The 17,382-nt window shown below is 46.2% G+C and overlaps 1 protein-coding gene across 2 annotated transcripts in view; it reads left to right on the forward strand.

The window, feature by feature from the left end:
- aspg (asparaginase homolog (S. cerevisiae)) overlaps window positions 1-17,382 on the forward strand; it is a 124,108-nt gene that overhangs the window by 18,813 nt on the left and 87,913 nt on the right. For both annotated transcript variants that reach the window (XM_038777863.1, XM_038777870.1), the window contains exons 2-4: window positions 6,448-6,577; window positions 7,660-7,771; window positions 9,658-9,783. In XM_038777863.1, the coding sequence (XP_038633791.1) occupies window positions 6,448-6,577; window positions 7,660-7,771; window positions 9,658-9,783 (368 nt within the window). The remainder of the gene's footprint in view (window positions 1-6,447; window positions 6,578-7,659; window positions 7,772-9,657; window positions 9,784-17,382) is intronic.

The following is a 17,382-nucleotide window of genomic DNA, read 5'->3' on the forward strand; positions in this document are numbered from 1 at the left end:
GAATCTCCGCTAACAGTCAGTCCCTTTCTGCCCTGTCCGTCTTGTCCCCGTGAGCCCGGATTGAAATCAGCTCCCCTCTCGCCACTGCCTTGAGCACCTCCCACACCACCGCTGCTGAGACTTCCCCCGTATCATTGACCTGCAGGTAGTTTTGTTTCCACTTCCTCACCCCCTCGCACACCCCTTCATCCGCCAGCAGTCCCACATCCAGCCTCCACTGCGGGCGCTGGAAGCTCTCTTCACTCACCTAAAGCTCAACCCAATGTGGGGCATGGTCGGAAATGGTGATTGCCAAATACTGTGCATTCACCACCCGTGTCAGTAGATCCCTACTCAGTATTAAAAAAAATGATCTGGGAGTAGACCCTATGAACGTGCGAGAAGAAGGAAACTCCTTCCTTGTCGGCCTACCAAACCTCCACGGATCTTATCCTCCTCCCCCCCCTCCATCTGCTCCATGAAATCCCTCAGCTCTTTTCCCATTGCTGACACTCTGCCCGTTTTTGAGCACGACCGGTCCAGGCCTGGATCCATAACGGTGTTGAAATCCCCTCCCATAACCAGCTTGTGGGAATCCAGGTCTGGTACCTTCCCCGGCACCCTCTTTATGAAATCCGCATCATCCCAGTTTGGCGCATATATGTTGACCAAGACCACCTTCCTCCCTTCCAGCCTACCGCTAACCATAACGTAGCGACCTCCCCCGTCCGAAACAATATTCCCCACCTCAAACTACACCCGCTTGTTCACCAGAATTGTCACTCCCCTGGTCTTAGCATCTAGCCCTGAGTGGAATACCTGACTGACCTAGCTCTTCCTCGATCTAATCTGGTCCGCTACCTTCAGGTGTGTCTCCTGCAACATTATCACGTCCGCCTTTAAAGCCCTAAGATGCGCGAACACTTTAACCCTGTTCACCGGCCCATTTAGCCCTCTAATGTTCCACGTAACCAGTCTAGTTGGCGCCCCACCCCCTTGCTGGTCAGCCATCCCCTTTCCTGGGCCCGCCCCCAGCCCTTGACCCACGCCTCTGTAGCCCCACCTCCTGGCAGCACCCATCCCCGACCTCTTCTCCACTCTAAAATCAAATCCCTCCCTCGTCAGCAAAGCAATCCCTCCCCCTCCCACCCCCCTCCCACCCCACTAGCAACAACACTCTGTAACCTAACCCCATCCCTAATCTGATTGTATACACACAACCCAACTGCGCTCCCGCAGACTAGCTCACCCAGCTAGCCTAGTGGCCCTCGTCTCTTGCGCCAGCATATCTCCCACCTATTGTTGCCTCCTGCCCTCCCCCGCCTCTCAAAACCATCGCCCTCATCAACCCAGCCCCGACGGCCGCCTCCCTTTAAGAAACAGACGCCACCCAAAGTCAGTATAAAGAAAAACAAAGCCAAACTCTCACCATAATACAGATCAAAGTAATACCACTTAAAATAATACAAAGTCAAAAATCCCCACCAGCATCCCCCTCGCAACACAGAAAACCCACCGAAATCGAATAATTTTTTAACTACTTTCCCCTTCTTAAACAAAACACAATTATCGAAGAGAAAAGCCAAGAACGAAAACAAACAAACGAATAAATCCGTGCAAACAGCATTTGAAACGAACAGGAAAAACAGTTTCTGAAACTTAGAGCAGAATGTTCTCAAGTTGGCACCAGTCCTTTGTTCCTGGCAAACTCCATAGCGTCCTCGGGCGACTCAATGTAGTGATGTTGGTCCTCATGCGTAACCCAAAGTCGCGCCGGATACAACAGACCTAACTTAACCTGCTTCTTGAACAGGATCGACTTGACTTGATTAAAGCCTGCCCTCCTCTTGGCCACCTCCACGCTTAGATCTTGGTACACCCGTAAAATGCTGTTGTCCCACTTACAGCTCCGCGTACGTTTTGCCTATTGGAGAATACGCTCCTTATCCAGGTACCTATAGAACCTGACCACCGGGGGGTCTCCCTGCCGCGGCTTCCTCGCCAGCGCTCTGTACGCCCGATCCACCTCCAACGGTCGGGGGAAAGCCCCATCTCCCAGCAGCTTCTGGAACATGTTCGCCACAAACTCCCTGGGATCAGCCCCCTCCGGGAGGCCAACAATCCTTAGGTTCTGCCTACGGGACCTGTTCTCCAAATCCTCTCCCTGTTCCAGCAGCCGTTTTTGTCGGTCCCTCAGCATCCCCATCCCCATCTCCACCACTGTCTGGTGTTCCTCCTGTTCAGCTAGCGCCTTCTCCAGGTTCTGGATCGCCCTGTCCTGGGCATCTAGCCTCCGCTCCATCCTCTCCACCGTTTCCTTAATCGGGTCCAGACATTCCCGTTTCTGTCTGCCGAAGCCTTCCCGGATGACCTGCATCAGCTGCTCCATTGATGGTTGGGTCGAAGCCCCAGGGGTCTGGACACCGGCCATCTTGTCCGCTGCTGCAGCCAACATCCAGCTCGACCCTGACATTTTGTTTCTTCCATTTCGATCTCTTCAGGCTCTCTGTTCCATAAACCAATATATACACCGAACACTTGTTCACTGTTTCTTCAAATCCAGCACTTAAAAGTGCAAACAAAGTCGGGGGGGGGGGGGGAGGTCCAAATGTCTAGCCAGAGCGGGAACCACCAAACGTGCGACCTACTCCCTCATGGTCGCCTCCGGAAGCCCGAGGTATGAAATTCTTAAGGAAAGCAAGAGCTTATGGTATTATTTGGATTGAAAGTAACTTGTCAATAAAAAGAATGACCTTGTGTTTATATTGCACCTGTTATACTCTGATTTCCGAAGCACTTTGCAGTTAATGATTTACATCTAAATGTAGTCTTTGCTGTCTTTCCTTACAAAATGGAAGTTAATTTGCACACAACAAGGCCGCGCAAACAAAAAGGAAAGAAATAAGTATTTAATCAACTGTCAGTGACATTGCTGGGTTAAATGTTAGCCAGGTGACGAGTTTGCTTGCTTTTGCAATAATGCTGTGGGATCTTTTACATCTACCTGATAGTTGGACGAGGCTTCAGTCCGCCATCAGAGCAGCACTAAATCTGTATGTACTGAAGTATCCGAATAAATGACCTGCCCAAGTTCTGAGCTAGGAGTTTGAGACTTGATGTGAAGGTATGAGTGTTATCATTGAGTCAAAGCTCAAAAATTGCTGAACGTAAGAAGCTGAGTCGGGAAGGACTGAGGAGGTGATGAGAAGCATTTTTCGTAACTTGCTCTCCTGATGTTTCTGTTCAAAATATACCTTGGAACAGAAGACCTCTTGTAATTTTTAAGGTTGCAAAATATATCAAGCTATGTGGAAGTTTGACAAATATATGACAAGTCAATATTCAACATCTGGATATTCAAGCAGGGTTTTCTAATGAATGATCAACTTTATTTTAATACAGGCAAATATGACAATATTTACGCAAACCAGAATCTGCACGATCCAATTCCATGCCAAGAAAATCCCTTTTCTAACTAGCAACACACAGTGCACCGTATCTCATGGTTGTGCTAACCATGCACAAGTATGGTATTAAGGGCACTACAATAATATGAAGCTGTCAGCAGTCTTGTGACTCACTGGAGATGTACCTTATTTTAAAAGTTTTTCCCTCACTGGGAAATTAAAGGTAACATTTATCTCGGGAATGAATAGTTTGTTATAAAATCCTTCTCTCCTTATTATCTATAACTAAGTAATCATAAAAAATATAGGGCGCAATTCTCCGCACTCACGACGGTGCGGAGAATAGCGGGGGTCGTAAATTTTTACGGCCACGCTAGTCCGACGCCCTCCCGCTATTCTCCCCACGCCCAACTCCCGACACGAATCGCTGCCGCCGTTTTTTTACGGCCAGCAGCGATTCTCAGCTGGCCGATGGGCCGAATTCCAAGCCCTTTACGGCCGTTTTTACAAACGGCAAACACACCTGGTCTGGCCGTTCGTAAAAATGGCCGTAAAGTCCCGATCTTGGCAACCATGGCACCGATTGGCACGGCAGTACCACGGCTGTGCCAAGGGCGCCATGGGCCCGTGATCGATGGGCACCGATCGCGGGCAGCGGGTCCGATTCCCGCGCACTCTTTGTCCTTCCGCCGCCCCGCTGTATCACTTCGCGGGGCGGCTGAGGGGCATCCCGGCCCGCGCATGCGTGGGTTTCGCGCAAATGCGCGATGACGTCATCCGCGCATGCGCGGCTGACGTCATGTGACGCGTCAGCCGGCGCAAGCTCTGGGAAGCGGGCTTAACGAAATTCGTTATGCCCGCGATGCCGGAGTTCACGGCCGCGGCATACTAGCCCCGACCGGGGACCAGAATCGGTTCCCGGTCGGGGAGGGGGAGGCTGGCGTCAAACCCGCCCGGTTTTGACGCCAGCCTTACAATTTCTCCCTGTCTGGGAGAATCGCGTCCCCAATGTCTGGTATGATCGGATAAAATGTCAGTTGTGCTCAATTGCTACATCAAATCCTTTTTTATGCATACAATTTGGTTATGGAGTGAAAATATCCTGCAGATACTCTTGACCAAATTTTATTGATTTGGAATTGCAGAAGGCATAACAGATAATCATCAAACTTCATTGCTGCTAGTTGCAATACTGGAATATAAAATGTACTGAGATTTTCTATGAACCAATTTTCCGGTAATAAACTTGATCAGCAAGCACCTGGGGCCACTGATCCCCTGGAAGACCCCCCCCCCCACCCCCCACCCCCAAGCCAGGTAGATCCCGGAAGTGGGACCTCCCGGCATCACTGGCTGTGTTGCCCCGTGCTCCTTTTTGGGTTCAATGCGACCGGTTGATCTCCCTCAGAGTCTGCAAAGGGATATAGATAGGTTAGATGAGTGGGTAAAAATTTGGCAGGTGGTATGTAATGTGGAAAAATGTGAACACATCCACTTTGGCAGGAAGGATATAAAAGCAGGATATCACTTAAATAGGGAGAGTGCAAGACTCTGTGGGGCAGAAGAGTCTGGGTGTCCAGAAACGTGTATCGAAACAGGTTAGTATGCAGGTACTGCCAAGAGATTTTGACGGAAAATAATTTAATTGCAAGGGGAATGGAATTTAAAAGTCTCTGTACAGTTGGTGAGATCACTTCTGGAGTACTGTGTACATATTTTGGTCTCCTTACTTAAAAGGATATCATTGGGGCAGCACGGCGGCGCAGTGGTTAGCATTGCTGTCTCACGGTGCCGAGGTCCCAGGTTCGATCCGGCTCTGGGTCATTGTCCGTGGAGTTTGCACTCCCGGGTAAAATGCCTTCTCATCTCAGTCTTAAATGGGTGACCCCTTATTTTTAAACTGTGTTCCCTAGTTTTTGCATGTGTTTCGCCCCCACAACCCAAAATATGTGCAAGGTAGATGGATTGTCCACACTAAATTGCCCCTTAATTGGAAAAAATTAATTGGGAACTCTAAATTTTGAAATAAAGAAAGCAGGAACCTACACAGACCAGTTAGCTTAACATCTGTCAGGGGGAAAATGTTAGAAGCAGTTCAGGGAAGGTACACTCAACTGATTGCTGGGGTGAAGGGGTTATCTTGTGAAGAAAGATTGGACAGGTTGGGTTTATATCCGTTGCACTTCAGAGTTTTCCCTTGTGGGAGAAACATGAACTAGGGAACACAGTTTAAAAATAAGGGGTCACCCATTTAAGACTGAGATGAGAAGGCATTTTACCCCCCCCCCCCCCCCCCCGCCCGCCCGCCCGCCCCCGGTAGCTGTTAACGTAGGATCATTGAATGTTTTTAAGATTGAGTTAGGTTCTTAATTAACAAGGGAAACACACGGTATAGAGTTGAAGTCACAATCAGATCAGCCATGATCTTAACAAAAGACTCTAGGTTCAAGGGGCCAGATGGCATACTCCTGTTCCTAGTTTGTGTTTATGTCGCTATCGACGCCACAGTGGGAGTGGTGGTAGTAGCTGCCACCAGTGCACCCAGCAAAGCATTAGGATAAGCGAGGAACCCAGGCCGCAGCTGAGTGAGGGCAGGATCAGTGTCACATGAGGGAGATTACCGCCTAGTATGGGGCAGGGAAGGTTAGAAGAAAGGACAAGGTGGTGGTTCTTACACGCCACACCTTCCCAACACCAGGTCGCTTGATCGTGCGGCAGGAGTCCATTAAGTCAGATTAATTGCCCATTTAAGGGCCTCTGTTGTCTTGGGGGCTGTTATGGCCGCAAATCTTACCACCTTGGACTTAATAAAGGGCAGATGTGGTCCTCGCCTGCCAATATGCCCTTTAAATAAATTTTGCTTTCTGGATTTTAAGACTATTTGAGTTGAACGCTGCTTGAAAATTATATGTTCCTCATTAGCAATTCATTAAACTCTTGTTTGTATTTCATAGAAAAATCTCAAACGTGGAAGTTCCAAAACTAATGCTGCCAAAGATAATTGCTTGGCAAAGGAAGCAAGTTTGACCAGCTGTGCATTTGCTTTGTTTCCTTTTTTTAGTACTTGCGCCACAAGCAAATGCTCTTGTAAAAGCCCTTCGGAAAATGCCAGGTCTGCATGATGAAGATTATGCTCAAGAAACCAAGCTTTATGATTTTTGTGATTCGCCAGAAAATACTTTGGTTCTCCCGTAAGTAATTATTCTTTACTGTTTGCTATCAAACTCCAGAGCTGAACTAAACTTTAGAAATGCATGGATAAAAAAATCCAGATTGCCGACAAAATAATCTTGAAATGGAGTTCTACCGAGATCTGACTAATTTTCTGCAGTGATACCGATATACTCAGCCTGGATTGGTTCATTCCACTCATTGTTTCCTAATCAGAAGGTGCTGTGTTCAAACTCTACACCAAGACTTGAATCCAGACTGAACTTCAATAAGAGAGGACTGCATTTGGAGTTGGGTCCTTTGAATGAAATATTGTATCCATATCACCATTTAAAGTAAAACAGGAAATTCTTTTGCTCAATAATTTTCCTCCGCCAACATTCCTCAAAACCAAATGTGTCATTTGTTCCTCATTTAAGCATAGCCACAACTCATTTTACTGATGCAAGATGCATGGCAAAAAATACTTTCTGATTTATTGGATATCTTCCACACCTATACTTTTCTAATTACATTGAGAATGAATTATTCGCGCATTAAAGCTGCCTTTCAATGTCACCAGGGCTAGTTGCCTTGAAAGGGACATAATAGTAACCTTCATAATGATATAATCTTCCGCCTCAGCAAACTCATTGAATGCCAGGTGCTTGAAAATGAGGTGGAAATTGAGGTGATGTGACCAGTGGTTGATTTGTTTTGGTTGATATATCAAAAAGAAATACACTGGGCCTTGAACAAGGGGATTGTTGATCCTGTCAATAACTCTATACACAGTGAAGTGCTTGCATTTACAGTGTGACTACTTTTTTGATTGTTTTAAGGGATTAACATATTCCACAATAGCATGCCAACAGAATTAAGATAGTACATTAAATACTACTAATACAGTCAAATATTTAATAACGGCTGCTTAGTTACAATTCTTTTTAGCTGGTTATATTTTATGATGTTTTGGTAAGGGGGTGCACACCAGAATTACATGCGTACCGTCAAAAATTAGATGTTGCATGTGACAGACACAAAGTTTAGTTAATGACTTATTACAGTTAGGTAGGTTTAAACATGTTCGAAATGTAAACCTTGCTTTTCATTCTGTTTGCAGTCATTGCAGGTCAAATAAAAGGATTGTATACTCAGTAATTGAGTATTCACCTTTGCTGGACTCGTGTAACATGAACACCGATGACTGGGCTAAGATTGCAGTTGATATAGAGGTAAGCTGAGACTTAGCTTGGGTCAAGTAAATTTGGTTAGAGGATTTTGCAGATAAGCAAAGTAGCCAAGTAAGCGAAATAACAAAAGCCTGAAATTTCTGGTTTGGGGGACTGTATTTCAGGCAGATCTCCTGCTGTTTGACAGGAACGTGGGGAGGAAACTGGGTCCATCAGTTTCTGCCCGAGTTGAACTCTTGTCAAAAGTCCTGAAAGGGGGAGGGGGGGGGCTCTTCATCTTCCAGTTATACACACTCGCAGAAGACATTTGGAGACATGTTGAAGCATGATAGTGGATAGTGTTCTCAAGACAGTAAGAAATTACAGAGAGGCGTGAACACAGCCCAGTCCACATGCAAAACCACCTCCCATCCATTGACTCTGTCTAAACCTCCTGCTGCCTGGGGAAAGCAGGCAGCGTAATCAAAGACCCTTCCCACCAGGTTATTCTCTCTTCCAACCTCTTCCATCAGGAAGGTGATACAAAAGCACGCACTAACAGGTTCAAAAACAGCTTCTTCCCCACTGTTACCAGACTCTTAAACGACCCTCTCGTGGACTGATCTGATCTCTTCACACACCTTCTCTACTGCACTCCTGTATGATTCACCCGATGCCTATGTTTATGTATTTACATTGTGTATTTATGTATGTCCTATGTTTTTTTTTCATGTATGGAATGATCTGAAAGGACTGTGCGTAGATACTCTTCACTGTACCTCGGTACACATGACAATAAATCAAATCCAAATTTAATCCAAACAATTCTGAAAGTTCTATTCCAACATACCACTCTTGAGGTTATGTGGATCCCATGACTAAAAGAGGAGCATGTGTCCTGGACCGAGACTTTTAACGGCCCCAAAAGTATGTTGCAATGCAAAGATAATCCGTCTCAAACGACACAACAGTCTTTACAGCCAACAGGAAGCCAGTAATTTGGGGCCACGCTGGATCATAAGATCATTAATGCTGTTGAAATTCAAATACTGCAGTTTTATTTTTGTACCTTGCATATTCTGTTCCATCTTTAACATCACATTAACAAACTGTAGTAAACAATGGTTTTGAATTATTAAGATAAAGAAAAATACAATGTGTGGTCATTAATCATCAAAACAAAAATTAATGCAAGACACTGTACAGGTCTCACTCCGATTGAACTAATCTCATGTATACAAGATCTCCGTGTAATAATGTCGCAGACAAAGCTGTTTTATTGATCTGATACGTTAAGTTCAGCATTATGTTCACTTTGTAATGCTTTTACTGAATATACATAGTTTTATTTGGTCTTTTTTACATTTTCGAACAATTTCGAGATGATATAAAAACAGACATCATCAATACCTCTGAATATCAGCGACCTTTCTATTGAACTCCCATTGGAACTCTGGCAAGAGTTCACTAAGAGAATTGGAAATGAGACCAGGCCCCAGATGCATGGCAGGTCCTAGGTTTACATTGCACATTCTGTGTGTCTCCCAAGTGTTAAGGTTCCATCTTTCCTTTGCACAGTTTAATGAAGTGGGAAGGGATGGGATTTGTGAAGGCTTTAACTTGCAAAACAATTGTAAATTTAAGATTTTGGGGCCAAAGATGTAGACCGTACCCGGTACCCAAGTGCTCAAATGGTCAAATCAATTATGACATCTTAATGCTGTTAAACGAGCATTGACACAATCAGCTTGAGGTGCCTGATGTACAGCATGAAAGATAAAAATGGGATTTATTAATTGCAGAGTAAAATTTTATATTTATTGGTTGTATTCTGAACAAACCAGACTGCTTCTGTTACGTTCCTTGAGTAGACAGGAAACTATTCCGATAAACCTACTGCCCTCCAAGCTTTTTCTTTACTTGTTCTTTTATTTTATTCTTTCCCACAGAATAACTATCAACAGTACAGTGGTTTTGTGATCCTTCATGGCACAGATACGATGGCTTATACAGCTTCAGCCCTTTCATTTATGTGTGAGAACCAAGGAAAGCCCATCATCTTGACTGGCTCTCAGGTAAGTTTTACACACAGACATTATACCCTGTACTATTTCTGCATAAGAAAGGGCATGCATACATTCAAATTAGAAGCAGAAGGAGGCCACTCAGCCCCACACGCCTGCTCCACCATTCAATAAAATCAAGGCTGATCTAATTGCAATCTCAACTCCACATTCCTACATCACTCCGATAACCTTTCACCCCCTTGTTTATCATGAATATCTAGCTCTGCCTCAAAAGTATTCCTAGACCCTGCTTCCACCACCTTTTGGGAAAGAGTTCCAAAGATTCATGACCCTCGGTAAAAATGTCTTCTCATCTGTCTTAAATGGATGGCCCCTTATTTTTAAACCGTCACCCCCCTAGTTCTAGATACCACCCTCGTCAAGACCCCTGAGGATCTTCTACATTTTAGTCAAGTTGCCCCATACACTCCTGTGGATACAAGCCTAATTTGTCCAACCTTTCCTCATAAGGCAACCCACCCATTCAAGGTATTCGCCTCATAAACCTTCCCTGAGGTCCAACACTTAACATTGTTCCTTAAAGAAGGAGACCAATACTGCACTACTCCAAATGCGGTCTCACCAATACCCTGTATAACCTCCCTACTTTTGTATTCCATTCCCCTTGCAATGAAAATAACATTCTATTAGCTTTCCTAATTACTTGCTGTGTCGCCATACTAGCCTTTTGCAATGAACATCTGCCACCTCCAAGCAAACCCCTGCAACGAACACCTCAAGGCAAATTTAACTTTTTCAAGAAACCCCGCCATGTCGCTAACCCATACGCCTGACTTGAGGGGTTCCGAGTCCCTCCATCCTAGTAACATCGTCTCCGGGCCACCAGGGAGGCAAAGGCCAGGAATCGGCCTCTCTCACCCCCTGGGCTCTCGGGTCTTCTGACACCCCAAAGATCGCCACCTTTGGACTCGGCACCACCCTCACTTGTAAAACCTCTGACGTGCCATCAGCAAACCCCTGCCAGAAACCCATCCATCTCGGACACGCCCAAAACATATGGACATGGTTCGCAGGACCCCCAGCACAGTGCCCAAACCGATCCTGAACCTGCTCATCTGAGCCACAGTCATGTGTGCCCTGTGGACCATCTTAATCTGTATCAGGCTGAGCCTGGCGCACAATGAGGATGCGTTAACTCCTCAGGGCCTCCTCCCATAGTCCGTCCTCCAACTTCCCACCCGGAATGTGGCGACTAGGGGCTTTTCACAGTAACTTCATTGAAGCCTACTTGTGACAAGCTACATTTTTAAAAAAAAAGCTTTCTTCCCACTTTCTCTTCACCTCCTCTATTGGGGCTCGCTCCCACTCCCATCAGCTCCTTTTAGATCTGAGACCTTCTCCTCTCCTACTCCTGTTCTCCACACCACCTTATCGGGGGCGGCAGGCGCGCCCCCCCCCCCCCCCCCCCCCCCCCGAGAGAACCAGTGGATATCACATATCAGTTCCCACAACAATCCCCCCTCTAACCCCATATGCTGCCTCCACTGTCCCCACACCTTCAGGGCTGCCACTTCTACTGGGCTTGTGAAGTACCAAGCAGGTGAGAACGGTAGGGGTGTCATTAACAATGCCCCCAAACCCATGTCCTTGCATGATGCCACGTCCACCCGCTCCCACACCGACCCCTCCCTCACTACCCACACCCTGACCATCGCTATATTCGCCGCCCAGTAGTAATTAATGAAATTGGGAGAGTCAGTGCCCCCCCCCCCCCCCCCCCCCCCCCCCCCCTCCTCCCAGAAATCCTGAGATCTCGGTATTTTAGCTTTTTAGTTGAATGCCTTGGGAATAAAAATTGGGAGGCGATGGAAAATGAACAAAAACCTGGAGAGGACAATCCTTTTAACTGTCTGAATCCGCCCTGCCAATGACAAACTGAACTCATCCCACCTCCGAGAGTCCCTCCATCTGTTCTACCAACCGACCCAAATTCAGTTTACGCAACTGCTCTCACTCCCGCACCACCTGGATACCCAAATATCCAAAGTCCCTCCCACCACCTTGAACGTCATCTCACCCAATCTCTTCTCCTGACTCCTCGCCTGGATCGCAAAGACTTCACTCTAACCAACATTCAATTTGTATCTCTAAAACTGGCCTAATTCCTCTAATATCCCCATAATCCCAGCAATCCCCCCCCCCCCCCCCCCCAATTAAAGGGCCTACAGGCACAGGATCCATCACGTGATTCTTGAAGGGATTAAACTGTGCATAGTGTTACACACACCTGGTCAGCTCTCAACCGTGGCTAAGAAACTGAACTAGAGACATAACGTATTTAAGTTTTATGACGGTGGGGAAAGATCGCTTGATTCCAGGAGAGATTATGTAAGAAATAGGGCGTGGCTATTTGAGAGAACAAACTTTATTAAAATAAAAGAAAAAACAATATTTAAACTCCCTTATCTCCCTTGTGTAATAATAGTAAATCATTTTAATTGCTGTAGCCTATCCAGGTAAGTCTATTTTAATTTGTGTTTTCGCCTGCCAAAACCATCTAGGACAGCACTGTGGCACTGTGGATAGCATTGCTGCCTCACGGCGCCGATGTCCCAGGTTAGATCCCGGCTCTGGATCACTGTCCTTATGGAGTTTGCACATTCTCCCCGTGTTTGCGTGGCCCCCGCAATAAAAGATGTGCAGAGTAGGTGGATTGGCCATGCTAAATTTCCCCTTAATTGGAAAAAAATGAATTGGGAGCATTAAATTAAAAAAAAAAGCCTGCCAACCATTTGAAACTTCAGAGGTGACAAAAGTTTTCATAAATCAGCAAGTCTACCACTTTTAGTTATGTAGGAGTGTACCTTAATTAAATATTTATATGAATAGATGTCTGTGTCATCCCAGCTGGGGCAAAACTGCCCCTCAGCTTCAGTGAGGCTGCCCTTGGTGCCATCTCTGTGCAGCTGAGGGAAGACTTATAGATCGAATTCGATGTTGGGAGGATGAGGTGTGGGAGGGGTTGACTGAGGAGGACAGAGAGGAGGAACTGGTCCAAGTGCCACAAAAGAATTCCGTGAATTCATGAAGTTGGCAAGGGCAAGTATGGCATTAGTAAGAGCAATATTGGTCCAATGTGATGAGGTCTCACAAGCAAATATAATGTGTTTAATATAAGCTGCTCATCCAAAGTTGCCAGTTTCCACAAGGGTGTAGCTGTCCTGGACAATGCCACACTGCATTCCAAGCAATGATCAAGTGAACCGGTAGGTGGTTGGCAGGATGACTTTATAACATCTGAGCACAGCCTTCAATCAGGCGCGCAGTGTTCCAAAAATGTGATTGGGAGATGACAAGTGACAGTTTGAGATTGTTGATGGAATTTCTGTGTCAAATCTTTACAGGAGGGGTGAGCCCTCAAGGCCTGAGATTGTGCCTGTACAGGTGGGGCTATACTGACTCCTTACGAGGAGCAAGTACTGCTGGAGCCCGATACGTCCCGGAGTATCGACCGTGGTGAGATTGGAGGGAGGCCTGGTTCTGGGGAGATGGCCAAAGTATCAGACAAAGTGATCAGAGGAGGCCTGTCCCGTGCAGGCTGCGGCAGAATCTGTGCAACAGCCTCTCTGCTCCTCTGAGGAGGGTGCCTCAGAGGGTGCAGTGTCACATCCTCTCTCTGCACTCAGCACCATCGCATTTTTCTGGCATTTCGGCAGGGATCTGTGTGTCAGGCAGGGATCACGCATGCACTGGTGAGGGCACTTCACGTTTGCACGTGCAGCTACATAGGGCACTCGTTGGAGTGTCCGGAATGATTCAGAGACCGATTCTGAGTTGGCTGATAAGCCTTGGGAGTCGTCAGTAAGATGGAAGATGCTGGGTGTTTAACACGAGGTCTAAGAAGCTTTGGAAGGTATACCAGAGGTGTTGCATGTACTGGCCCGCACTATGGAGGTGTCAATCCAGGCGATTAGCACTACACTCACCACTCATCAGAGTGCCAAGCATCCTCTAGACAGACTGGTGGACTGTCATGGAGGGGATAATCAGTGCATTGCAGATGCAATCATTGGGATGTGCTCTACACCATTGCCCTGGCTCTGAGCTCTGGGGCAGAGACCTCAGGTGACAGGGGAACTAGGAGCTTTGCGGCCCACCCAGCTCCCGGAAACACTGGTCAGTAGGAAGGACCTACCAGCCCTAATGATGGGGGTTGAGCTGCCTCCATCTGGAAGTTCCTCTCGAGACAATTCTGAAAGGGGCAGCATCTCCTCCATTCATCATTCACAAGGCCACAACCATTTCCGCACTGACTGAAGACATGCATGTCTCCTGGAGTGACCCACTGCTTAAGGCCACAGCCACACAAAGGACACTCGCCAAAGTCATCCTGGGGAAAGGAGGCAACAGTTCAGCTGCATTGCTCCAGTGTAGGCACAATCGAAGGGGGAACACTGCGCTGGAGCACTTGTAAATGCATTAGTAAATATCCACGTTAGTTACGAATTTGGGCACATGGTGACATTTCTTTTTTACGATGTTGGCATGCCTCTAAGGCTTCTGAATAAATACAAAACTCTTTCTTTCCCTCACGCTTATGTTCTTATTGGTGGCTATCTGAAGGTTGATGTACCACCAGAATGGTCCAGGCAGCGGAATTGCATCTTGAGGTTGCTTGTTGTATCTTCATCAGATTTTGCACCCTCACCGGTGTCATGAACAATCCTTGAGAGGATAGCTCTTATTACCTAGAAACCATCCCTCCAGTGCATCTAGGCCTGTGGAAATATCTGGAGCTTAAAACATCTTAAGAATATATACGCTGCGGCTTCCGCCCAGTTATGGCCCACACCCACATGACCCACCACATGTGATCGCACGTGAACTACATTGAGTGGAATCCCTTTCTGTTTATGAACGTGCAGAGCTGATGGCTAAGTGTTCGCAATCAATGGCTCCTTGCATGCTGGGGAAACAAACAATGGCGGCAAATCCTTGGGCTCTCTTGGTCCGGCTTTAGGCATCCTGCGTGAAGGTGATGTAATTGCTGGCCCTCTGGACATTGAATCTATGAACACCTTGGAAACTAACTTCAGAGGGTGAACTGTAGATGTGGGGGGAGGGGAGGAGGAAGCAAAGGGGAGAAGGGGGTAAGGAAGTGGTGGATAAGATGGAGGGGAGGTTAAATATGTTTTAAGAAAGGAAGAAATGGTAAAAGACAGTTAAAATGAAATGGGTGGAGGTGGGGTAGAGCTAATCATCTGAAATTGTTGAATTCGATGTTGAGAACGGAAGGCTGTGGTGTGCCTAACCGGAAGATGAGATGTTGTTCCTTCAGTTTGCGTTGAGCTTCACTGGAACATTGCAGCAGGCCAAGGACAGACATGTGGGCATGGAAGCAGGGACTTTGGTTAAAATGGCAAGCAACGGGAAGTTCAGGGAAGGTCATCCCATTTCATTTTAATTGTCTTTTACCATTTCATTCTTTCTTGTCTTTCTTAATATATATTTAAACACTGCCCCCCCCCCCCCATCTTTCCACCTTTCCTTACCATTTCTCCTCTTTGCATCCCCCTTCCCCTCCCCCCACATCTACAGTTCACACTCTGATGTTTGTTTCTCTGCTGTTTGGCCTTTCACATCTTTTGTTCTCTCTGTGGACTGCCATTAACACTCTTTCCTTGTGGTTTCTATGGCCATTAACTCCTGGTTTCCCTGGGTTTCTGTGGCGATGACTCATCTTTCATTCTCACTCCACAGTATAAATATTTCCCATTTTCTCTGTCTGTTAGCTTTGACCCCGGGTCATCGGACTCGAAACGTTAGCTCTTTTCTCTCCCTACAGATGCTGCCACAATCTGTGTAGCAAGTTGCTCTTGGAAAGCCCCAGTCATCTGTGCTGAGTCTCACTTAGTTGCATGTAACTGAATTGCTGGCTGTACACTCTTGGTGCTGTATAATGTCATTTCCGCCTCTCATGAGGGCTTCTGCTGACCATTGGGGTTTGGCACTGCTCTGTCCCTGTCCTGAGAACTCCGAACATCTTGAGCCACCTTCTGAACCCTTATCCGTCCTGCCCTCCTGCTCACTGGAGGTTGTGTCTCCAACAGAGAATCCCCCCTCGCCCTAGGTTACAGACAGTGCACTGAATATTCTATCAATAGAACCATCTGAATGAGAAAATATCAATAATTTAGCTCCGTCTTTTATTTGAAACTAAAACTAACTACTCCTGACAACTGTTATTTTGTGTATTCTGAAATATCCCCTTATGTGTCTGGCACTACACCTCTATTGACCTATCCTTTAGTCTAATTTTTATCTCCTCGATCCTCACCATCCCAGGACCCAAAATTTCCTTCCAGCTGAAGCAGCTTTACATGTGCTTCTTTCAATTTAACATGCTGTATTCACTGCTCACACTGCGGAGACCAAACACCAATTGGGTGACTGCTTTGGGGAGCACTTGCATTCAGTCTTCAAGCTTGATTCTGAACTTCCGGAGGCCTGCCATTTAAATTTTCCATGGCTGATGTCTCTTCTTGGATTATTGCAATGTTCATTGAAGCTCAGTGCAAGTTTGAGGAACAATACACCATCTTTCAATTAGGCACTGTATAGCCTCCAGGGCTTGATGTTGAGTTCAACAACTTCAGTCTATAATCTCTGCCCCCCCCCCCCCCCCCCATTTGTGATGGTTTTTATCTTGTCTTTCTTGCTTTTCCTTCAGAAGGCAGGTGTTATTTATTCTACCGTTCAATCCTCCTCTGGATCTTTTTTTAAACTTGTTTAAGTATTGTTCTTTTTGGCCCTGCCCACCAACGCCTTGTTACTTCATGGCTCCTACCGTCTATGTTTCCACATTATCGTAGTTATGCCTCTTTTGTGTAGCTAAATTGTCTGGGTCTGAGCAGATATGTTTTTAATTATTTGATTGCCTCAGTCTTGGAACGCCCTTACACTAAGCCCCCAGCTTGCTGTGTACAAACTCCTGCGCCTGTCCAATTCACCTAACAAGCATGTTTTTCGCAATTTGTGGGAGGAAACTCGCGCCGACTCCGCACAGACAATGACCCAAGCTGGGTCCCTGGCTCTGTGGAGCAACAGTTTTAACCATTCTGCTTCCCATTGTGGTGGAAATCTTGTTTGCAATGATGTAGTGGGAGTAGTTCTGAGAAACGTCCATGCCATTGTTTAAAGATACTTCACAAGGAACAAAATACTAATTTTAATTTTGTTTATTTAATATAGATCTTTCTTCAAGCGCCAATTACTACACTTTGGAGAGAAAACCTATTTTGAGCAACTTCTTTCTTTATGACCCATTTTATTAGCCCTTATTCTGTTCATATATCCTGAGTAACATTTGATTGGAAATTTATGTGCATGTTTTTGGTGCAGCACATTACCCACTTTGGCAGTTCGAAGCTCTGTATATAAATCAAATGTCCCCTGGCCTTCCTCACAATACGTCAAACAATCTACTGTTTATAAAAAATAAGGGTTCTATACCAAGTAGCACCCAATGTATTATCAATGTGTATGGGCCGCACGGTGGCAAAGTGGTTAGCAATGCTGCCTCCTAGCATTGAGGACCCGGGTCCAATCCTAGACCCGGGTCACTGTCCATGTGGAGTTTGCACATTC

This window comes from Scyliorhinus canicula, chromosome 2 (assembly GCF_902713615.1).
Source record: "Scyliorhinus canicula chromosome 2, sScyCan1.1, whole genome shotgun sequence".
In the NCBI taxonomy this organism is placed as follows: Eukaryota; Metazoa; Chordata; class Chondrichthyes; order Carcharhiniformes; family Scyliorhinidae; genus Scyliorhinus; species Scyliorhinus canicula.